Here is a 24,349-nt window from a genome sequence, read left to right on the forward strand (position 1 = left end):
TCTTTAATGATCCAGTGACTTTGAAGTCCATATTTCTCAATGATGATTCTTTTCCATAAAGGCATTATCCTGGACACAAAACCTACCTATCTTCATAAGCTAAAGATTAAAATTGCATTCACCTCCCTCTCCGAACCCCATATATGAGATTATACTAGATTTATTATTACATACTAAATATAGCATCATATACAAGTTCACAAAATCCAACAATTTTAACACAAACCTTGTTTATATAGTCAAATTAATCATTCAATAACACCATAAAATTTTGATTGTGAACACAATCATCATTGAACATTAGTTTAAGATACATAAACAACCATTCAAAATCAATAAATTTCAAATATTGAAATAATTTCTAATAGAATTTCAACCATACTAATCATTTCATTTTAACCATAGTTGCAAAATGCAAGGGGAAAAGCAAAGCAAAATTCACAACAGATTTTTTCCATTTTTCAAAGGGCTACACAAATGGACTGAAAATATCAAATACTTAAGTCATACACAACACAAAATCATACCCTTAATCCAAACATAACCCTAAATCCCCCAAAACACTTAGTAAACTGTCATAACAAAACCACTAAATTTCCCCATTAAACAAAATAAAATTAAAATTAATCACTTAATTTTCTCAATAATTTCAGAAATGACCTTGTCCATATTAAGTGCCTTCATAGGTCCAAATGGCCTCTTCATATCCAAAAGGCAAACAAACTTCTCCCCCTTTACACCATCGACCCGGATTTCAAAACAACCCCTTCTCGGCTTTTCCGGGTTGACCCGAACCTCCAAACCGGGTACCCCTTTTTCCAGCTCCTCCTTCACTTTCACAGCCCGTATCTTGAACTGACTGCACTGTGTACAGTGCTCAACAACAACAATCTTCTTCGACCCGGAATCAACCGGAGCCTTCACTTTCGATTTCGCCTCAGAAACGGTACCCTTTTTGACCCGTTTTGGTTTTGGTGAAACCGGGTCAACTGAAACGGGTTTCGAGTTGCCATTCCTGGTTTGGCTTCGGGTTACACGGGTCTGCAATGGCTCCCCCACAGTTGCCTTTCTCTTTGGAGCCATTAGAGAGATTTCTAGGGTTTTTTTTTGCTGTATTTTTGGGGATATTTGAGAAAAATGAAGTGAGAGTTGTGTTATTTATAGGCCATTTTTTTGGTCTTTGGATATTAATTTTCCCGCGCTTTTTAATAGCTGGGATTAATTCAGACTATTTTTTTTAAGACAAAATACTTCATCTGTCCCTAATTACTTGTTCCTTTTTTATTTGATAAATTTATTTAAAAAAATAATGATTGACATAGTGAATTTATTATTTTACCTTTATTAATTATGAAGTTGATGAATTAAAAATTTAAGATTTTCAAAAAGTTATACCTTTTTTTCAAAGTTAATTAATTGAAGATATAATAAGTTAAAAAAATTATCCTTTCTTGATTTGTGAAAATGAACAAGTAAAAAGAAAAATTTGACAAGTAATTTGGGACGGAGCGAGTAATAATATTACCAGTTTTGGGGGACTAGCGCATGGATTTCTTTCCTTATTTAAAAAAAAAATTGAAGTAATTTGCATAAGTAAAATCAGTGAGATCTGAAATTCTAAAGTTAAATAGCTAAATACTTTATGAATTTACCAAAATAGGATTAGTAAGTGTAAATATAATTATAATAAACATAATTTTATACCAATGTCTACTTTTTAAAATTATAATAATCAAATAATATTCTCTACTTGCATAAACTAAAATAAAAACATTAATTCTGTCCTTTTTTTGGAGTCCAAATGACAATATTCCCAACTTTTGGGGAATAAGACATGAATTTTTTTTCCATTTAAAAAAAAGAAGAAGATCTAACTTGGTAATATTTTAATATACTTGATGAATTTTACTAAGTTAGGATTAGTAAGTGTGGATATAATTTGAAAAAAACATATATAGTATACCAAAATATTTCGATTTTTTTAAAAAATAATTAAATTACATTCTCCACCTGCGTGAACTAAATAAGCCTAAGAATTCATGAAAATCATTTCCAATTAGGGAGTAATACAATTTTATATGAAACTAGTATATCAGCTTCATGTATATATAATTTTGTAAAATAATATCAATATTATTAAAATAAAAATTTGAATTTATAAATATACTTTAAAGAATAAAGTATATTTTTTGTGAATAAACAATGTGAATTGTGGTAGAGTTACTTATTTGTCGAGGTTAAGATGATTGAATATTGTTTGAACACAAAGAAATAAACAATTGAAGTTGAGGGATAACTCTCTTAGAAATATATTTTCTTCGACGACAGTTGTAGAAATGAGGATGTTGCGATATGGACATATTAGGAGAAATAAGATTAGGAATGAGAATATACTGGACAAAGTGAAATTGATATCAGTGGAGGACAAGATGGGAAGCGAGATTGATATTGTTCAGACATGTGAAGAGGAGATACACATATGCTCCACCATGGAGGTGAGAGAGGTTTGCTATCGGTGGTTTCAAGAGAGGTAGAAGGAGGTCAAAAGAGTATTGAGGTAATTAGACAACTTAGTGGAGTATCAACTTGCTGAGAGCATGACTTTAGAAAAGAAGTTTGTGGAGGACACGAATTAGAATAGGAGGTTAGTAGGAAGTAGTGTATTGTCTTGCTATTTGTCCTTACTAGTAGTCGTACTATTACTCCTTTAATTTCTTGTCATTTTATTTATATTACTTCTGTTGTTGCTTGTACTTCAATCATCATAATACTTTCCACACAAAGAGAGTTAGTCTTATATACCTTAATCGCTCCACATACTTTAAAACACTTAAAATTATATGGTCCTAATGCATGTTATAGATGTAATGGAAGAATGAACAACATAAACATCAAAAAAAAAAATTATATTACATGAATCATTTCACTCAAATAAAGCTTTACAAAGTTTGTCAACAAATAGCTGAAAAACATGAACTGTTATCATCAGCTGAAGAACACCAACTCATCTCATCTGGATTCTGCAGTGGCAGAATTCAAATTTTAGAGCGTCTACGAGCAGCATTGCGTCTTGCACAGCATCCCACGAAGTAGATCATCGACTGACACAAGTAAGAATCAGCAGAGGATGAGAATGAGAAGAAGTCATATGAACAAATTCAAGTCATCGGAGAAATCACAGAGGCGGAGCTAGATTACTAGCTATGAGTTTAGACGAATCCAGTAACTTTGCCTAAGACCCTATATTTGTGGAAATCCATTAAATATGTAGTTGAGAATTCAGTAACTAAGAAGAGTTATGGATTCAGTGGCAAGTTCAAAACCCATAAACTTCAAATCTTAGCTCATAAATGTAACTATACTTCAGGAACCTGAAACGAGAGTTGTTATGCTCACTTTTTGAGATCTTAATTAGGAGAGTTAACTTACCAAAACGACAAAGAGAATCACGTTGAAGATAGCAACCACTCTCCATTCAGTTTTCATGTATTGTGCAACACCAGCCCTGAAAGATAATATAGTAGGATAAGAGCCGTGAGCAGCATAACCTTAGCGAAGAATGACAAGACCAGAAGACGACTCTTACTTGCAGGAATCACAACTATAGCACTTGACGTTCTTCGAGTTTTTGTAAAGCTTGCAGTCCTTGCTTGAACTCGCCGGATGAAAGCTCAAGTCATAGTATGTGGCGTTAACAGCAGGGTAACCACATCTACAAAAGGAGCAGAGTATTTCTGAGTCCTTGGAATGAATGGGATGATGCTAGGAAGGATTTCAATATCAAACACGCGAGATATAGAGGAATAGGTGAAACAACATATACAAAAGATATATGTGACTTGCACAACTTGCATTATGAGCATATTGATCACGAATCATTTTAACACTTATCTATAACACATCTTACTCTTTTTGTAATTACTAATTCACAAAGTGAGCTTTCACTTAATTGTAAAATAACTGCTAGATGATATTAATGTGTTCACGGAGTAGTATGAAACGAAAATATCTTGCACAAGAAAGAAAAGGAAAAACAAACAAATAATAATAACAATAACTTACTCAGATGGTGGTTTGCAGCAACCAGCTTCAATAGGTGTTAGTTTTGCTAATTTGTATTGCTTGGCAGTCTGCAACAAACAGCAGAAGCATTAATAATATGATTTCACAGATATAAATCATGAACAGGTTCAAGTCGGAACATGACCTTGTATCGTTTTGATAGGTTACTACAGTCATCAGTCTTGACAAGACAGCTTTTCAGATGCTTCCAGTTATGGGTGTTATTGAGCTGAAACAAATGAGCAAATGGTTAATCAATGCATGAAATTTTCATCTTAAGGCATCTGAAACAACTCCTATAACGATCAGGACATGATGCCTTTGCCCTATAACCTGCGACTTATTACTTACTCCGTCCCAATTTATGTGACACCATTTGACTTGGCACAAATTTTAAGAAAGAAAGGAAAACTTTTGAAATTTGTGGTCCTGTGGCTATAGATAATTTCACTAAGAGAAAAATGAAAACGTAAGTTAAATTGTCTCCAATTAAAGAAATGTGACATTTGTTTTGGGACGGGCTAAAAAGGAAAGTGTGTCACATAAATTGTGACAAAGGTAGTATTTGCATATAAACAGGTGCTTACTTGTTTTAGAAACCACGAACTGTAGTCTTGAAGTTGATACTCCTTGTACCTGCCCACACAAAAACCATTAGCGATCTCACACTTCTAAGAATATCACAGGAGTAAGTAAAAGGATAAAGGGAAACTAGAAAAACTTGTGACCGTCTCGATGAAATATACAAGCACAATCCATGTCTGTGAGACACATTGAGAACCAAAGTGAGACTGAGCAAGACGTGGATTGAGAAAAAGAGTGGAGAAAGGGGAAGTTACTGAGGGGATGAAGAGAGGAGATATTGAGATCACAGACAGTATGACAGGTGATTGTACCTTTGTCCATTAACACTATGACCTGAGCTGTTATTCGTCACAATGAACCTGTCGCAAAGCAAACCAAAATAAGTGTCACAGTAATATGTAGGTATCAGCCATTTCTGACATCAGCATGCACATAGACACAGTAATTGCCACCTTGTGCCTGTTAACCCTGACACAACAGTAGTTGCTGTTTAATGAAGGATTAAAAATGGCAAACAAGTTTAGAGTTCCACATTCAAGACAGATTGCAGATAGAATTAATAATGAAGTTAATTGAAAACCAAGCCGGACTCTTGCATGCTTAGACTATCACTTGCTAGTGTAGTTTTTGTCACTGTGAAAAAAAAAAAAAAAAAGGAAAAAGCAGAAGAAGATTTGGTTGTGCATTCCCCTTTGCATTAAGTGGGCAGTATGGCTGGAAAGAAATTGTAGGTGCTTTATCATATTCCTTTTCAAGGTCACTGGACACCATGTGTAAGTCTCTCTTCCTTTCCCTCTACTACTTCACCAGTCTCCTCACAAGATGAATGGCTTAATCAACATATCTGACCAATATAAGAAATTTCTCCCATCATTCAGACTAAAGAGGGGAGCAGCACCATTACTTGGGTTGGTATCGATAAGTCGTGCCATAACACTGGAACTTCCTATATGGTCCAGAAGGACTTAAGAAAGTTTTATGCACTTTAGATGGATGTAGGATTACTACTTTACCTGATGAAGTCTCAGCTGAGACATCGTGCCTTGCCACACTATACATTGAAAATCGTATCACGTTCCAGTAGAATCAGAGGAGTCCTCACCCAGGGCTTTGGTTCAATAGCAAAGGTAGTACAATGCGGGATTAGTGGTAAGCACAAGAAGTGAGTTCTAACCCTGTTGCGAACAAAATCTGGTATTAAAGAGAAGGGTAGAGGGGCGGATTATCAACAAGTTTTGGAGCTAGAAACAATCGGTCTCTTGGTTATAAAAGAATTCAAGCAGACCTATGAACGTTACACCTAACGTTGCTACTTTAACTGTGAAGGCCTCTACCAATTGCTGGTTAACAAGACCAAAGAACAAAATACTTGAGAAAGAATTCTCCTCTATGAAATAATCATCATTTGTGTGTTTAACTCCAAAATGAAAAAGGAAATAGGTTTCAACCTGGCGGTACTAGGGCGCTTACCAAATTTGAGCAAATCTATACATCATTTGACTCTTTTTTAAGCTAATTTTAGTACATCAAAAGTTGTACCCAAAATCTAAGCACACTGCGCACAGGGACAACGGATCAGGAATAAAGACACACACAATGCTGGAACCTATAGAACAACTAGTTAAGACTATTCATGATATTGTATTTCTTTTCTTCCCTAATCAAAATAATTTTTAGCCAAGGCGGTGAAAGCTTGATTCACCAGCCTCCAAGAAGCAGAGTAGGATCCAGTCAGGGGACCAACCCAGAGGCAATGTCTTACGATGATGTAGCTAATTAGCTATTGATAGACTCCTAAAGAACCCTCAATAATACACCTCATGGCTTGTAACTTGGAAAGCATAAAACAAATAAAACAAGCAGGATGTTAAATCAAACTATAGTTACATTCATACATGATGAAGATAGACCATAAACATAGCAATAACTAAAATATCTCGGTGGACTACAACTACAGTCACAAATATGGTAATGCCTTTTAACTTCATACTGAAATCGCCTCCATAAAACAGTACACATGTAGTTATCGTGTGCATTGATAAGTAACCATAAACGTGTCTATAAACATTTGTTGTAACACATCTTCATTATAATTTATTTGATCTTGGGTATTGCAATACAGAGGCGAGAAAAAAGGGGAAAACAAATGGCTGATCTATCAGCAATAACAGATATATAATGCACCAAATTCTTAATGAAATTCCAAGAAGCATTACTTACGCTAAAACGGTGAAGACCAATATTGCCACCAAAATTAAGCACAACATGATCAGATACTGAAATATAATGTTAAGGAGAAGCAACCAAAAAGGTTATGCCAATCAAGAATAAGAAAAAAAATTGCACTTCATGTGACATTTGATAAAGTGAGGATACAATCCACAACAAGATGGAGTTGTTCTTCCATGCTCCAAGGAACCCAACAATTGATCTGAAAATCATGGAAAGAAGAATGATTATAACAATATACATAAACAAACATTGAGTGGTTAAAGGGTTAAGGGAAACTAAATGAACAAGTGCGTTTTTATGTGAAGGAAAACATTTTCCAGAAACCTACACGACGAATATAACTCCTCCAAGACCTAGAACAGGCAGAGTGAGAGACTTTCGACAGACATCATGATGAGCGCTCATCCAAATCCCAAAACCTATGACGCCCACAGCTAACAGCTGCATTTTCAAGATCCAAATGGAGTACAAAAACAGTTAAACACCACCAAAAAAATAAAAATAAAATAAACTTCCTGCTCTAAACTAAGAACTAGAAAAAACTCAATTTGAAAAACAAGTAAATAGAGCATGTGTTCAGTAATGTTTTCCAATTTTCCCACGTTCGATTGGTCAAATATTTTGGAAAACAAGCTCCTTAAAAATGACGAAAATGACTCCTCTAATGAATATAGGAAAAACAAGTTCCTCTAGTTATATTCCACATCGATTGTGTTCTCCCCACCCTCCAACACACTTCACCCCCACATCCAAATCCCACCTCTCATTTTAGGATAATATCTTTTGCTTACTTGTCGAACACAAAAAAAAAAAAGTAATAAACTCACTTATTTTCTTAGAAAACATTTTCCTTCATACCAAACATACCTAGAAAGCAAAATATTCTACCTCAGATTGAAAACTAGTACAAAAGGAGGTAAAAATTGGTTCTTTTCTTCTGAAACAACAATTAAATCAAGCTCAACTGAACAACTACAATCACATTGAACCAAAAGAAATAGCATTTAGAATAAATTGAAACACTGAAACTAACAAGCATCTAAGTGAAGTTGCCAACCACATCAAGAAACACAAACCCCAAACCAGTTTAGGGGTTCATCTTTTCAACTCAATGAAACAAAAACAAAACAACCCAAGTTACACATAAGGTAGCAAAGCAGGAAAAATCAGCTAGAGCTGAAAAGAAACTGAAAATATGAAAAGGGGTTCATATATACCATTGTAAGAAAATTGATCCATCTTATCACAAAAATACTAGTTGATGTACTCATCCTCCCCTTTTCTTGTCTTTTTGAGCTTGTTACTCTTTCTTGAACCCCAAAAATCAATACATATAGATACAATAAATGTAGAAAAAGACAGAGGAAAACAGATAGAGCTGAAAAAATTGGGTGTCAGAAATTCTAAAAGACAAAAAAGATGGAAACTTTATGCAGAGAAGTGGCACTTGCAGTGCAAGAAAGCAAGAAAGCAAGAAAACAAGAAAAAAGGGAAGGTAAAGGGATGATTTTTTTGAAAAAAGAGAGGGCAATTTTGTGGGGTTAAGGTAAAGAAGATGAGGGTAAAATGGGAAAGAAAAAAGTTATTTCTATTTTTGGTTCTAGTTTACAAAATACTACACGACACGATATGGTGGATAACTGAATTAAATTAAAGAAGAAGAAAGAAGTAGCTCACAAGTTTGGATTTTTGCTAACAGAGAATTTTAAAATATAGTTTTACTAAATATTTGCATAGCTGTGAATTACATTTTTTTGATTTGGTTGTACAGTGTACTCTTGTGACACTGAAATGATAGTATATTTTTTATTTTATTGTTAATGATCCCCTATGGCATGATATCGCTTTTTGATAAAAAGATTCGGAGATTGAAGATTAGGATAGAATGATAGAAGATAATTATGTGTTGTAGTAGGCATGGAACTAGTTTCCTTTTCTCATTTTCTTCTTATTTAGTAATTTTATCTAATATTCGCTTAGTAGTTTATTCTTCAGGTTCATTATTAATTGTTACTTTGATGTATTTGTAAAATTATAGGAGGTATGTAATATGTTAGTTATTGTATTATTTATCTGTGAATTTATAACGGACATGATATGTTTGAAGGAGCATACAATATGATTCATAATTGTGAAATCAAAGTAAATTAAAGCTAGAATATTAGTGGCCCTTATATTCGTACCAAACATGTTTATTTAATACTGAGTCTATGGACTAAAATATAGTAGTTTATATGTAGTGGTTAGTAAAAATTTGAAGGAATAAAAACAAGAAAAAGATATGAATTGACTCATACTTTTTCTTGCAAAAAGAAACAAATTTGAGTAGGTAATTGATATTTGATTCTAAATGAACCATTTGTGATAAAGTAAGTTAGTCTAGATTGTTATCTTTTCTTGTTTTTATTCCTTTCAAATTGGTACGAATGTATTTAAGCTGCTTATAGATCTCATATTAAAATTTTCTTTTTAAAATTCTAAATTCGATAACATTATTTTATATAAATTGAGACGAAGGGAGTAGTTTTTATTTAAACTTGGTAAATTCACTAACAATGTTCATGATAACTTTCCATTGTTATGAACTTATAATTGCAATTAAATCCATTGCATTGTCAAGACAAACACCAATTATTTGAACACTTTTTGTGGGGTTGGAGGGAGGCCTACTTAGGAAAAAGGCAAAAGAATCCAACACTTTTAATAATAAAATACTCAATTCTATATTACGTGATATTATTTTCATTTTAATTTGTTCTAAGAAAAAAAAACTGTGCATTTATATATATTTGCTAGAATCTAAGCAAGTCAATTTTTAACTTTTGACTTACACTTCTGATATGATCAACCACACTAGTTCTTAAAACATTTTTTTTCACATGATTTTCTTAAAAAAGAATAACATATATATTTTTATATTTAAAAATAATTTATTTAACATTTATAAACTTTTCATTATACCTTAGAACGCAAAGTCATACTACCAATAAAAAAAATTCTCGTTATATTTACTTAGTTATTCCAGCATTATATCGATCGAAACGAGTGAACGTAATTCTTTATAATTATCTTACGTGAATATTAACATTGACGTATAAGTAAAATTTTAGACGAAGATTAACATAGAATGAAGTAAATAAATAAATTGTTGTTGATAAATGGATACAAATTTCTTATGACTTATCATCTTGTGTTTCCTCAGCAGCACTAGTAGTACTAGAACCTTCTTGTTCAACATTGATTAAACTTTCATTTTTCTTCATTGAAGCATTTTTGCTTAGATGATTATATGAACCTTTTTCTTTGAACAATTGAGAGAAATGAGGTTTGCAATAGAGACCTCCATCAAATGCAGCATAGGATGATGTTGTAAGTTTACAACCTCCATGGACACATCTAAAACATATCTTGTGGTACATTTCACCGTCCACCGTCACCTGAAAAAAATATTTATTCAAAGGCAGATTCAAAATTTTAAGTAAGTAAGTGCAGAACGTTATATCATGCACCCACTAATGAATGAAGGGTTAATTACATTCTTAGTCCCTAAATTATTGGTAAATTATAATTTAGCCCTTCAATTACCTGAAATATGCACTTTCGATCGATTTACTTATGAATACTTAGAATTTTTCATCTTCGATATTGAGATTAGGAATCTCGCCTTTTCTTAAGGTTTTACTAAAAATATTGTCGCTATATCAATGGCCTAAGAAAATTAATCTTTCTCGATAAAATCAGTTGAGCAGAGGGTAAAATGCTTTTGAAAATAGTTCAACTATGAGATATTCCCGACACATAAATGAACTAAAAATACACATTTTAATAAATTGAAAATTAAAGATGTTATGTTTTGTATATATCACAAGGATCAAAATCAGAATTAACCAACGTAATGAAACTTGGAGGTGTGTTGTTAATTTAATTATCATGAATAAAATGTAGAAATTAGTTTTCTTTTTCCAAAATAACAAACTTCCATACATTATAAGACTAGAGAGAAACTAAAAAAATTGTTGACATGAATTTGTGTTAATTTTAAGAAGAAATTTGATTATATTAATTAGTTCTAAGAGGAAATTAATAAATAAAGTAAAAATACTAACCTTCTCCAAGGGGTAAACAGTCTTTTTACAAGCTGCACATTTATCTTGAGTACCAGAAAATAGAGCCGAAACTTTGCTAGAGCTTCTGTTCTGTTAAATATATAACAATAAAAATATACAAAAAATTAATTTTGCTATTACAGTATCAATGTTACCTATAAACGCAGGCAAAGTCAGAATTTGAAGTTTATGATTCTGAATATGTCGTTGACTCATAGCTTGTTTTAGTTTTTGGGTTCGTAAATTCAATATCTATACATATTTAATGAATTTAAACAAAAAATACTAGCTTTGTTTGAACCTGTATCATAGCTCATAGTCTTGATCGTAAAAATAATTTTAGAGAATGTAAAATAAATGATACATACCAGTTCATTCTGCCTTCCCACTGCTCAAGAAATAAGGAAACAAATAAATAATTAGGCAAAGAAATGATTAATTAAAATTAATTGTTGGATTTAATTTTTTTAAATGTATTAATTAAAATTAAATTACATGATGCAGAGTGCTTCAAGGGAGCTCCTCCTTTCTCCTTGTAGATTTGTTCAAAATGAGGCTTACAATATAATACTGCATCAAGGGTTGAATATGTGCTCAACTGCAATTAAAAAAAGATTAATCAAAATGTATTATAAAAATATTAATTAATGTTGATGAAATAAAATTGTTTTAAGAACTATAGATAACAAAATATACAATTGATTCTTATTCCAATTATTTGAAGGGGACGACCCCTAAATCAATAAATACCATTATTATTGTGGGATCGTAATGATAAGAGTTATCGTCGTTTGATCAGGAGTCATAAATTTAAACAACAGAAACAATCACTTGCAAATAATGCAAGGTACACTATGGTCCACGCCATTCTTGAACCCGTGCATTGCAAAACCTAAATACACATGGCAAACTATATATCGTCCATATAAACTATACATTTCATGATTATATTTTTGCAGTGTTATATAATTATTTTATTGAACATAAAATATTGTTACAATTTATATAGAAAAAAATTGATATGATAATTAATAAAAATCTTACTGCAAGCCTTCCATTGCAATGATTACATCTAAAACATGTATTATGATAAGCAACACCATTTGTAGAGATCATTTCTGCAATATAAACAGTTTTTTCACAAACTTTACATTTTTGTGGGGCCCCTGTAAATGCCATTTTTAAAAAATATTTCAAAGTCTAAATGGGAATTGTGATTTTGAAATCCTTTTTAGCTATCATATACACATATATATAAAAATCTCTATAGCAAGGATTTCAATCTCTATTCCCTAAAAGTTACAAAGATGGAAAAGAAAAAAAAATTGATCATTTACTATTTCTATCTACTAATTTGAACAAATTGTTAAATAGAAAATGAGTGGATATGCAAAAAAATTGTTAGAATTTAGGACACGTAATGATAAGTTAGTTAATTTTGTTGGCAGCTATAAAATGGAATTGAAAAAAAAAATCAAAAGAGGGAAACAAAGGTCCTAGGTTCGAGTCATGAAATCAGGCTTGCCTTTATGCGATGCGACCTACATTACTAGTTGTCGTGAAAAGGGGGTTTATCTGAATTTTCATTGCTGAAAAATCAATACTATGTATATAAGGTCATAATGTTTCATTTTACCTGCATATAGTTTATTTCTCTGCCGTTGCACATTACACCCCCTAAGGTACGGCCCTTCCCCAAACTTTGTGTTAATTTGAAATTCCTTTGCCAAAAAATCATATTATGTATACAAGGTCAAAAATGATGAACTAAGTTAATAAATATTATGTCTCTGCGATTGTACTTTACACCCCCTTAAGGTGAATGTGCATTGGGCTACCCTTATTCCCTTTCTATTGTTTGTAACTCTTTAATTACCACAATAGTAACATGAAAACTTGAACCAAACTTAACAATAATTCTGAGTTTATGTTTATCACACATGATTGTTCTATCAATAATATAAACAACAACTTACTCTATAGTCTATACACATAAGGATCATTAAACAATTACACACAACCAAAGCACATGATTAATGTTTTTGTCAAAAGAAGCAAAATTTAGTAGCCAAAGCATCTCAAGAAATTTTTAGGCATATTGCCAGTAGCACGAAATTTAGCAGCAATTTCCTCAACCTTGAGAATATCTTCGCCTTCTTTCGCCTTAATCATTGCCCTCTTTTCTTCTGCTTCTCTATGAATTTCAGCCATCTTGTTCTTCATCTTCTCTGCGTATTCTGCCTTTTTCTTCTCTAATTCTTCCTGCTCGGATCAAAGGTACGTGTACATGTATATCATATATGTGCTAGAGACTAGCAAAATGTATGAAAAAAAGGTCCTATAGGCTGGTGAGAGGCAGGGGAAGCGACATGATTTTCACTAAGAGATTCAAAGTATAAGAAAGTTAACATATGAAGAAACCAACGAGATTCTACTATATGTACATTAAAGAAAGACATAACAGTATAATTTTCCAACAAAGGGGTTCGGATACACTTCTTTTGCTCCCTAGTTCCATGCATGTATATAGATCCACTAGACTATGCTGTATTCACTTTTATGTTTCTTAATATGAACATTAGTATAAGATATCATAAGAATGAGATTTTGAAACACTTAAAAGTCTGAAAAATAGTAATAAATTAGGAGATAAGCCTAGAAATGTAGTACTGGTAACCCCACCTAGCTCGGCCCCTGGTTTTATGTACTAGTTATTAGTATGTAACAATGGTTTCACCTGAATTTGTCTCAATTCAGCTTCTATAGTTGCCTTTTTTGTGTTCTCCCAAGATCCAACTGTTGATAACTTTTTAAGTGCCCTGATATTTGTTCATCACATGTTCAATATATAATCAACAAAACACAACATATAAATACATAAAAAAACTTCCAAGCTTATGTAAGGGTTTCACTGATGCTCAGAGTCTTCAAAAATACCGCAGAACATATGTTAGATCCTTCAAAAACTATACATTTTTCAAGGATCCGACATGGGTTCAACAACATTTTTGAAAGGTCCGACCAACATTAAGGACTCATTCATACTTGTTTTCAGTTTTTGTTTTTTCATTGTCTTCCCATGCCTTGATCAAAGCCAATCTTTTCTCTGATTCAACCTTTGCAAGTGCAGTATCTATAAAACAAAAATACCATTAAAAACTCAACATATCTTCACCAATAAAACAGGGGAAATATGCACTTTGGGGCCCCACTAATCAAGATTAGCCCAGAGTAAGGCCCATTAAAAAGGGGAAACACTTCCTAACGTGATTTTTTTCTTTTTCAATGTTTAAACTCGAGACCATTGATAAATCCTAGTTATATTATCTTACTTATTTTGCAATCTAAGAAAAAAAGTGAGCCCTGTACACATATTTTCACCAACCTTACCCTATTTTTTTTTAAAGAAAAAGAACTTTTAGTATTCCTCAAAATCCGGCATTTTCATATGTTTTCATTTGGGAAATGATCCTCAAAATAACTTATACTACAGGAAAAATAAAATATAATAATAATAATAATAAATTAGACAAAACCTAAGTACTAAAAATCAGTTGTCAAATTTACCTGTGTCCTTGGAACCACCTGTACTTTTCTGAATTCCAGAATCTATTCCCTCTGTCAAAAATCCAAAATTTTAACCAATCAAAAACCCTTAAATTATAACAAAAATAACACTCAAACTACAATACATATCTTTTTAAAGTAAGTCACAAAGGTTGTTTTCAATAAATCATAAACGTAATTATTATTTTTTTTGAAAAAGTAATAGCAATAAATACAAATAATAAAATAGTACAATAATCGAGGTTAAAGAAACAACAAGCAGTAATAAAAATTTAATACGGAAAAAAACAAGGGCAATTAGTACATACTTTCTTGAACATGGGAAGATATTTTCTCTTTATCATCTAAAGTTGGAACAATTGCAAGTGTATTATTTTCTTCAATTTTCTCATTTGGTTCTTCATTTTTGTGCTCATAATTTTGTGGAGAAACTAATGGGCTTGATTCTTCTTCTCCCATGATTATAATCTATATGATAAATATTTTTTTTTCTTTTCCTAATAGGTGAATGAAAAATTCAGAAAATAGAGAGAAATAAAAATGAAGAATAATATAAAGAGAGTAGGTAAAACTAGAAATAAAGGGAAGTTGGAAGCTGCCAAAAAAAGTCATATTACAGATAGGGAAAGAGTATCCTTTGATGTTAATGGCTGGCATAATTAATTAATTAATCATTTTAAAAAAAAAAAAAAACATGTTTTGTTTTTTTGGTTGTTGTTGTTATTATCGTATAACTTGTCATTTTACAATGTTAATTTTGAATATAATAAATAATTACTGGTATCTTATCTTTTTAGGTAATTTGATAGGATAAATTAAACTCTGGTGTAAATTATTCTTTTTTAAAGATTTTGGCTAGATATTACTTCTCTGTTTCATTTACTTGGCTTAGACTCGACACTCCCAAGTTTATTTTACTTACCCTTTATTAATAATTAAAAAAATAATTCTCTTAGTTTATTAAAATGGACAAATAAAAATATATATTTTAATATAAAATCCAATTAAAATGAAATGTAGGGAGTAACACTGTAATGACAACTTTAGTCATCTTTTTTTGTAAATAACAAATTATAAACTAATGTTTATCTTTAACTACCTAATATGTGATTCAATTATATACATATTTTTTACGCAATTTAAACACTCTGTTTTAAATCTTTTCTTTAACGATAATTGGTCACAATTTATATGAGTTTTGTAATGAACTTATATTGTATTAAAATGGATAATTAGAATTACACATACAATTATAAGAGTTCATCATTTTGATTGCTTCAAACTAGTAACAAATCCTTCAAAAGGAAGAAGTCGAAATAAAAAGGAAGAATGGAGGGAGGTTCCTGATTAATCTAAGCAACTAAGGAATAAGAGATAAGTTCATAGCATAATCCTAATTGAGTATTTCCCTCTTCTATATATAAGAATCTTCCTAGGGTCCCAAATGTAATTTGACATCTTCTCATGTAAGTCCTCCAGCTAAGTTATATCAATAACAAGTTTTAACTTATAAGTAATATATACCAAAAAAGAAGAAGTAATATACACCACAATTAAAATTAGGGGTGTGCATTCGGTTTTTTGGTTTGGTTTTACACTATACGGTTTGAATTTTTTGGTTTTTGGTTTTGTAAAAGTGTAACCCAATCCGATCCAAAATAAATTTGGTTTGGTTAGATTTTCCTCTATTTGGTTCGGCTTTTTTCGGTTTGGTTATTCGGTTATGTCAATAATTAATAACATAACCAAAGTAATAATATTTAATCCCTTAAATATACTTTCCAATATAAATCATAAGTAAAACTTAAAACACAATACTTATAAGTATACCTATTATATATGTAATTCAAACATAAAATATAAACGTAATCATCATCAAAGACAATAACCAAAAATTAACTCCAACTTAATTCTAAACTTAAAACATTATATATATATATATTTCAATTTTTATTTTTTAAAATCCGAAACCAAACCAAAAAACCAAACAAAGTAATTTATTAACCAAAACCAATCTGAAAAACCAAAAAACCAATCCAAATAAAAATTCTATTTGATTTGATTTAGTTATTCGGTTTAATCCGAATAATGCACACCCTACACAATTTGTACACGGTATTTAATTTACAAGTCATAACCATTTTACGTCACACTAATAAATAAATGAAAAGCATATCTTAGATGTTATTTTATTCATCAATTAGAGTTTCCAGGTCTTCCTGATTCAATTGAAATACGTAAAAGAATAATTAATTAGCAGTGATGATGATTATGTGTCTGCATACTGCCAATTGTAAAGCATTATGGGTCTATATTTAGGCTGATTCGTGACACATGTATAAGATAATCATGTTCTATTATTTAAAGTAGACAAGTAATTAAGTTTTTTTAATCATATAGTGTCCAATGTTTATATGGGGTTCGATTAAATTCGAATGGATATTTTTCAATATATATATAATTAGATCAACTAGCTTACAAAATATGTGCAAAAATGATTGAAACACAAGATATACACGGATCATGTATAGATGGTATGCATATTATATGTATGTGTGTGTATATTATATGTAAAATATATGTATATTTAGTCTATACATTGTGTAAATCTTTTATCAACTAGATCATACAAATCACAAGATATTAAAGTGCATGTAACTTTTTCAATTCGAATTCGTGTGTTGCAGTATCTCACAAATCTCAACACTACCAACCACTTTTTTCAATTCCTCTCGAACCAGAAAAACTCTGATTAAATTAGTTTTTTTTAAATCTTCTAATTAAATATTGTAATTTATTTAAATATTCTTATGTTAAATTTCTCAAAATTAGTCAAAGTCATTTTAGTCAATCGCCGGTCAACCGCAAGTTAGCGGGCATTCCGAGGGCCTAACACCTTCTCGGAATGTATATTGAACTTCGAACCCGTTTTCAATTGGTTTTATCTGTTTAAATCTTTTTGAAAATCGTAAGTATTTTTTCTTGATTTTTACTAAAAATTATGTGGCGACTCTGTCCTCTCGGAAACTCGATTTCTCTTAAACCATAAGTTTAATCGGTTTTTTTTTCGAAAACTAAGTCATTTTCCTGCTATATATCTTTTTTAAATGAAACATAAATGGCGACTCTGCTGGGGATTTAATTAAGTTCTAACCATAAGATTTGACTTATTTGACTAATTGATATTAACTGTTGAATTGTTTATTTGTGCTTAAAGTGCTTAAACTGCTATAACTGTCATTGCATTTCATGACATCTTCCTAGTGTATGTATAGTATATTAAGGACGGTTTCTGCATAATCGCAGCTGAACTTCTTATACTCAACCCTTTTTCGGAAGGATCGGCGATTTATTGGTACGTCATACGTCCAATGGTTGTCGTGAATTCCAGCCTAACTTATCCACTTGGGTTCCCGGTCTTTCAAAGCCACTCTTAGTCAACTAGCGTAGAGCGAAACCAAATCCCTGATTTAGCGCATTTTGAACTAAGTCGACCCAACACCCAAGGCGTGTTGGGCCCATTAGAAGCCCACATTGTGTCTATTTGGCCCATTTGCCAATAAAAAGACAATCATACTTATGTGTTTTAATTGAAGGATGTATATGTCAATTTTAAACAAATCAATTATCAAGTGGGGGTGGGGGTTAACTTACCTTTATTTATTTTTCTTGTAGGATGAATCCGACCTTTGAGCCGTTGAGAACTCGAATGGTGACTATACCTGATCCTTACCTCCAAGTTTGGTGGAAATTCATGAACAAAGACGATAAAAAGAAAGTGCAAAGACACATAGGCCATCTCCCGTCATTAATGGAAATGGTGGCTTATCCCGACTTGATTGGAACGATGGTGAAATTTTGGGACAGCAACAACATGGTGTTACCTAATTTTAAAAATAAAAATAGTACAAGATAGATATAAAATTCAAATTTCTAGTCTCACTGAGAGGTGCACCCAATCATCATTCCATTAAATGATATTTCGATTGTGGGTTCACACATCTATATTTGACAAAAAATTTAAAAATATAACACTACTATATATGATTTCAGGAGGGGAGCATGGGTTCATGTGAACCCGGTGACCCCCTCCAGCATACACCTCTGATTGTAGTAATGGTTCTCCCACCGGAGGGTAAGTGTGGGTGTCAATCACAGTGGTCTAGGTCGTGACATCAATATATAATCAAAACTGTAAAGGATTTTTTTTTACTTTTGATTTCATTGTACTTGTAAATCCCTAAAAACATTTTATTTTATTTTTAATTTGATATACCGGTAACTACATAGAGATGTGAGAAACTAAGTACAATGCATGAATTACCTAATACATGATGTTTTTGACAAATTAAATGATTTTTCCTCAATTTTTAGTCCAATCGTTACAAGTACTACTAGTCAATATTTACACATTTGTGATTGTTGAGGAATTCTCAATTTTATTTAAATTCATCGAAAATAAAGGTTCAAAAACACCCCTCAATTTTTAATTATTGTTTAAAACTATCCTCAAATAAGAACTTTGTTCAATGTTAAAGTCAAAATATTACATTGGCATTTATATATATATTTTTTGCACATAAGTTAAGTTCTTTTTCATTTTTTTTTTTCAAAATAAATCTAATTTTGATTCCGGACTCAACAACATATTTGGTCATATGGTCAAAATTATTTTCAATATTTTATTTTGTAGATATGAACAATAAAAAACCATTCAAAGTCTTTTTAGATTTGGTCAAATGAAGTTACTTATTATTTTGGATATTAATTACAAACGGGCAATCAACATTTATTAAATAATTTTTTTTTTCAATATGGTCAAATGTAATTCAAAGAGTACACATAAAGTCAATATCTGGTACATAATAGTCAACTTAGTCTTTTCCACATCTCTATATATTAAAAAAAATGTCTTCCTTATTGTAGCAAAGGTATCAATACTTACACCTAGCAAATCAAATTCAGTGTTGAGCTTTCATGTTGTATTAATTAGTCTAATTTCTTCAAAACACCTAAGATTCATGCCTATAAAAAGAAATGAATTCACGATGCATCAAAAGACTGTTCAACAAACGTTATTGATGTTATATTTTCTCTTGAGTTATAATGGGGTGGAAGGACAAAAAAAGCTATCCAAATTAGAGGATGCGGAGTTAGAGAAACAACTGAAAAGTTTGAACAAGCCGGCCGTCAAAACAGTAAAGGTATTTTTTTTGCAAAAAAAATATTTTATTTTACTTGTAAGTCCATAAAGACATTTTATTAGATAATATCACTTTTGTATTAGAGAAAAACATTCATTTGTCACATGATTCTTGGGAAATGGAGAACCTTCCCTTTCCTTCTTTGTGTGTAAACTTTCGTTGTAGTTGAAGATGGAGCAGGTTAGTCCGTTTCGATTTGTTTGTTTTACTTTTTTTTTAATCTATTTTGAGAAAAAAATAATTTGTTTTTGGAAATTATTTGATTCTATTTTTTCACATAACATGTTTAAATCACAAGATTTAAGAGCACTTTGATATATTCTATATATATTTATTTTAAGATCACAAGATTCGAAACAAAATTACTTTTTGAAACTTCATGTCAAGTCCAATCAGACAAATGAATTAAAACGGATTAAGTACATTTTTTGCAATTTATCTTGCAAATTGTAGATAAGGGCATAACAATGGCTTAGGACACACCTATCGAACTATTTTTCGTTAACAAATAATGGCATGGATAAACATTTTCTCAACGAAAGTAGCATAAATGAACAAAATATTAACGAATGACCTAGATAAGTCTTTTCTCAAAGTTTAATAGCATATTTGAGAATTTTTCCTTTAAAAAAAAGCAGTAGTATTACCATAATACCATTTACTAACATTTTTTCTCGTGAGTATGTTTTGTGTTTAAAAGGTACATCTTGTTGTAACTTAGGCTACTTATTTTATTGATTTTGATTGTTTACAGACTAAATATGGAGATACATACGACTGTGTAGATTTCTACAAACAACGTGCATTTGATCACCCGTTGTTGAAGGACCATAATTTTCATCCTAAGGCATATCTCTACTCTCTTTTCATTTCGTTATCATTTTGTTCATATTGGATATGACGTTATTGACATGCAATTAAACATTTGATTGAACAGATGAAACCTACTTTATCTAGAATCAAGAAAGATTCAACTTTCTCATCAGGAACTAATAGGTCATCATCGACAATATGGTCAAAAGATGGAGGATGCCCTTTTGGAACTATTCCTGTTAAGAGAATTACAAGAGATGATCTTATAAGATTAAGACGTATGCCCCCGCCAGAAGATGTCACATTCGAAGATGAATATGATGTTGTAAGATGATTTATGCCAATTTACTGTTATATATCTTGAATATTTCAAATCTAAACATAAATTCATTATCTAATGCAGAGCAACAACGATAGTGAGCCGAATGGAAGATACATATCTTCACAAGGATATAAGGTGGTATATGGCTATAAAATTCATTATCTAATTTCCATGTTTTATTTAATTGGATTTGAAGTAAAAAAAAAAAAGGAACAAGTTATTCTTAGGCTAATTTGGCAATTCTTTAAGATTTACTAAAAACAATTAACCTTTTTATTTAGGTTGCAATAGTTGGGCTTCCATATAATCCAAATAGTAAGTTTGCGGGAGCCGGAATGGATACTGTTTTGTACAATCCTCAAGTTAATGGACAACAACACAGTGGATCTCGACTAAAAATTCAAAAAGGATTAGATATCTTACAAGTTGGTTGGAGAGTAAGTTTTTATCAAAAAAATTTATTCCATTATTCTATCGTTTTGTGGAAGAAGGATGTGTGTTAACCATTGAATATTGTGCTTTTAAGATGTATATTAGAAAATTTGTTAGTAAATGCTCAATATTTAATAACTATAATGTAAAATCTCTGTTTCGTGCTTTAGGTGGACCCAACGTTATATGGGGATACTGATACTAGGTTTTTTATACATTTCCAGGTAACTATCTTTTGTACCATGGTGATTTCCCTTTTGAGTTCATTAAACTAGTATATCTTTTAGGGTGTGTTTGGTGTGAAGGAAAACATTTTCTGGAAAATGTTTTCTAATTTTCTCATATTTAGTCGGCTTAAATGTTTTGGAAAATGTTTTCCAAATCAACTTAATTTTCTCAAATTTAAGAAAAATGACTTCCCTTAAAAAAAATAAAGGAAAATATTTTCGAAAAGTCTACTTCATCCTAAAATTACAATATTTTTTTCTTACCCTAACCCATACTCCGTACCCGTCCATCCACATCCAAAAAAAAAACAAATTAAAATTTTCATATTTTTTTAATTTCAAATAATATTTTACCCTTATCCCCAACCCCCTACCCCCAAACTAGTCCCCCTCTACCAAACAAACAAACAAAAAAATTCAAAAAATATTTCAAATTTAAAGATTTATTTACCTCACCCAACCCCTACCACACCTACCCCCTCCCCCCCCCCCCTTCCCCCCAATAAAATCGATTTGGAAATTTTTTTCAAAATTTTAAAATTTCATTTTTACCCCATCCCATACCCTAACTACGCAACCTCTCCCCCCACCCACCCACAGACGCACCACGTCAAATTTTCTTTTTTAAAAAATTATACTTGAAAAATATTTTAAATTTAAAAAAAATCATTTTTTTCATCATTCCCCACCCCCTAATCCCTAAGCCCCCACTCAGACCACTCCAATCAATTTTAAAAAAAATTGTTTTTGAAAAATATTTTAAATTTTAAAAAATTCCTTTTAATGTCGCCCTCTACCTCTCCAACCAACCCCAACCCCCATCTAAAAAAATAGTTTTTTGAAAAATATTTCAGATTTTATAATTTTAATTTTTACATCACCCAACCCCTACCACACCCCCCTTCCCCTGGCCAATTTCTTTTTTAAAAAATAATTTTTATTGAAAAATATTTCGAATTCATAAAATTTCATTTCTATGCCAAACCTACTCCTCACCCCCCCCCCCCCCCCCGATCAATTTTTTTTAAAAAAATATTTGTGAAATATATTTCAAATTTTTTTTTTTTTTTTTTACGTAATCCCTACACTCAACCCCCCCCCCCCCTTTGCCACCTTATTTTCAAAAAAAATTGTTTTTGAAAAATATTTATGGGTCAGGGAATGGGTCAGATCTCAGGGTCGGAATTTGGAACGATCGTCGGGATCCTGTCCTAGTTCGGGTGTCAGGGCCGGGTCCTAGATCGATTATCCGGGTTAATTTTCAGGTAAAAAATTATTTTCCTAAAGAGTATTTTTTAGTCTCAAGCCAAAAATAAAAGATATTTTCTGAAAAATGTGTTTTATTTACCGACCAAACATTAAAAAACATTTTCTACTCACCAACGAACATGAGAAAATAACTTAGAAATCCACTTATTTTTTTCAAGAAAACATTTTCTAGGAAAAAATGTTTTCCCTCGTACAAAACACACCCTTAGTTTAACTATTTACCTTGATTTTTAAGAATTCATGTATGAGATATATCTATTTTTTTAGGCTGGTAAAATTCATTGCTTCAATACACTATGTCCCGGCTTTGTACAAGTAAACTATGACGTACCTCTTGATAGTTCATTCATGGATACTATTTCACAACGTGGAGGGAAACATTGGGGTGCGGAAGTATACATTGATCGGGTACATTTTATATTGTTTTTATTTTTCTTATTTAGAGGCTTTGAATATTTTATACAAATATAGGAATTATAGTTATGAGATAACATAAATATTGTTATTGACATCTTATTATTAGTTTTTTTTTTTTTTTTGAAAAAAGGACTTAGCCGGAAATTGGTGGCTTTTAGTGTCACAAAACTTTACGCGAGTAGGTTTCTGGCCACAAAGTCTCTTCACTGACTTGAAAAGTTTTGCTATGAATGTTGATTGGGGAGGAGTTGTATATAGTCCACCAGGTGTACCAGAACCTCCGATGGGCTCAAGCTATTTTCCTATTGAAGACACTTCCTATGATGCTTATTGTACTGATCTTATAATTGTCAACGAGAAAGGAAAAATAATTCAAGTAGATAAAGCAATCACACATACCGATAATCCGTACAAGGTTGAATTTATACAACTTTCATATGGTGCAAAACATAAGTATTTTATTCTTTATGGGGGACCAGGTGAAAGTACACATGTTTAATAGGAAAGAAAATCTTTCAAATTATGAAAAAAGTTGAAGAAAATTGTTCCTATTTGTTCTATATATACCTTTATTTTGAATGTTATATTGCCTTTCAAACAAATGCAAAGGGAAAAAAAAAGAGGTCAAAAATACCTCTCAATTTTCATTTATTTGATGATCTTGCCATTACCATTAAAATTGAGTTATTTATACTTGTGTCATCTACAAACTTGTCACCCGTATCCCTCAATTGGATGAAAAACTCCAAATCAACAAAAATAATCCAATTTTAATTAAATTACTGAATTTTCAAAAAAATTCGAACCCGGCCCAATTAACCAAATAAATATTTACCAAATTAAATCCCCAAATCTATCTCTCTATTTTTCACCTCTTTACAACATTTTTCATCCATTTCTCCTCCTCATCTTTTCTCTTCTAAAATTGATATATATTCTACTTACTGTGCGACTTGTTTTTCTTAATTTGTTTTAATTGAAAAAAATCCATAATTTGATAAGCTACAGAGATGGGTTTGAGAATTTGATTTGATATGAATTTATTTGGTCTAGTGAGTCGGGTTGAGATTAAAAGAAGAAATTAGGTAATTTAATTAAAATTGGGTTGATAAA

The 24,349-nt window shown here is 31.2% G+C and overlaps 5 protein-coding genes across 5 annotated transcripts; 1 reads left to right on the forward strand and 4 right to left on the reverse strand.

Annotated features, from left to right (window-relative positions):
* Positions 1–587: 587 nt before the first annotated feature.
* On the reverse strand, positions 588–1,083 carry LOC125826581 (uncharacterized). The gene has a single exon (XM_049505933.1). It carries the CDS (start codon positions 1,081–1,083, stop codon positions 628–630), a length of 456 nt encoding a protein of 151 aa, XP_049361890.1. The 3' UTR covers positions 588–627.
* A 1,838-nt stretch (positions 1,084–2,921) lies between these two features.
* Positions 2,922–8,349, reverse strand: LOC125827168 (tetraspanin-10). The gene is made up of 11 exons (XM_049506528.1): positions 8,097–8,349; positions 7,208–7,320; positions 7,024–7,078; positions 6,868–6,923; positions 4,959–5,006; positions 4,650–4,698; positions 4,208–4,291; positions 4,063–4,130; positions 3,587–3,712; positions 3,430–3,505; positions 2,922–3,101 (listed from the first exon to the last, which is right to left on the reverse strand). Exons 1-11 carry the CDS (start codon positions 8,148–8,150, stop codon positions 3,036–3,038), a joined length of 795 nt encoding a protein of 264 aa, XP_049362485.1. The 5' UTR covers positions 8,151–8,349; the 3' UTR covers positions 2,922–3,035.
* A 1,703-nt stretch (positions 8,350–10,052) lies between these two features.
* On the reverse strand, positions 10,053–12,286 carry LOC125827175 (LIM domain-containing protein WLIM2b-like). The gene is made up of 5 exons (XM_049506535.1): positions 12,030–12,286; positions 11,481–11,583; positions 11,354–11,373; positions 10,986–11,075; positions 10,053–10,316 (listed from the first exon to the last, which is right to left on the reverse strand). The coding sequence occupies exons 1-5, from the start codon at positions 12,162–12,164 to the stop codon at positions 10,053–10,055; spliced, it is 612 nt and encodes a 203-aa protein (XP_049362492.1). The 5' UTR covers positions 12,165–12,286.
* Positions 12,287–12,922: 636 nt separating this feature from the next.
* Positions 12,923–15,035, reverse strand: LOC125827174 (remorin-like). The gene is made up of 5 exons (XM_049506534.1): positions 14,861–15,035; positions 14,553–14,603; positions 14,031–14,118; positions 13,723–13,804; positions 12,923–13,247 (listed from the first exon to the last, which is right to left on the reverse strand). The coding sequence occupies exons 1-5, from the start codon at positions 15,009–15,011 to the stop codon at positions 13,047–13,049; spliced, it is 573 nt and encodes a 190-aa protein (XP_049362491.1). The 5' UTR covers positions 15,012–15,035; the 3' UTR covers positions 12,923–13,046.
* Positions 15,036–19,573: 4,538 nt separating this feature from the next.
* Positions 19,574–23,735, forward strand: LOC125827164 (uncharacterized). The gene is made up of 8 exons (XM_049506524.1): positions 19,574–19,756; positions 20,511–20,603; positions 20,694–20,894; positions 20,973–21,026; positions 21,173–21,328; positions 21,494–21,547; positions 23,087–23,227; positions 23,367–23,735. Exons 1-8 carry the CDS (start codon positions 19,574–19,576, stop codon positions 23,733–23,735), a joined length of 1,251 nt encoding a protein of 416 aa, XP_049362481.1.
* Positions 23,736–24,349: the final 614 nt, after the last annotated feature.

Source organism: Solanum verrucosum, unplaced genomic scaffold (genome assembly GCF_900185275.1).
Source record: "Solanum verrucosum unplaced genomic scaffold, falcon-dt-bn FXZP01000060.1, whole genome shotgun sequence".
NCBI lineage: Eukaryota > Viridiplantae > Streptophyta > Magnoliopsida > Solanales > Solanaceae > Solanum > Solanum verrucosum.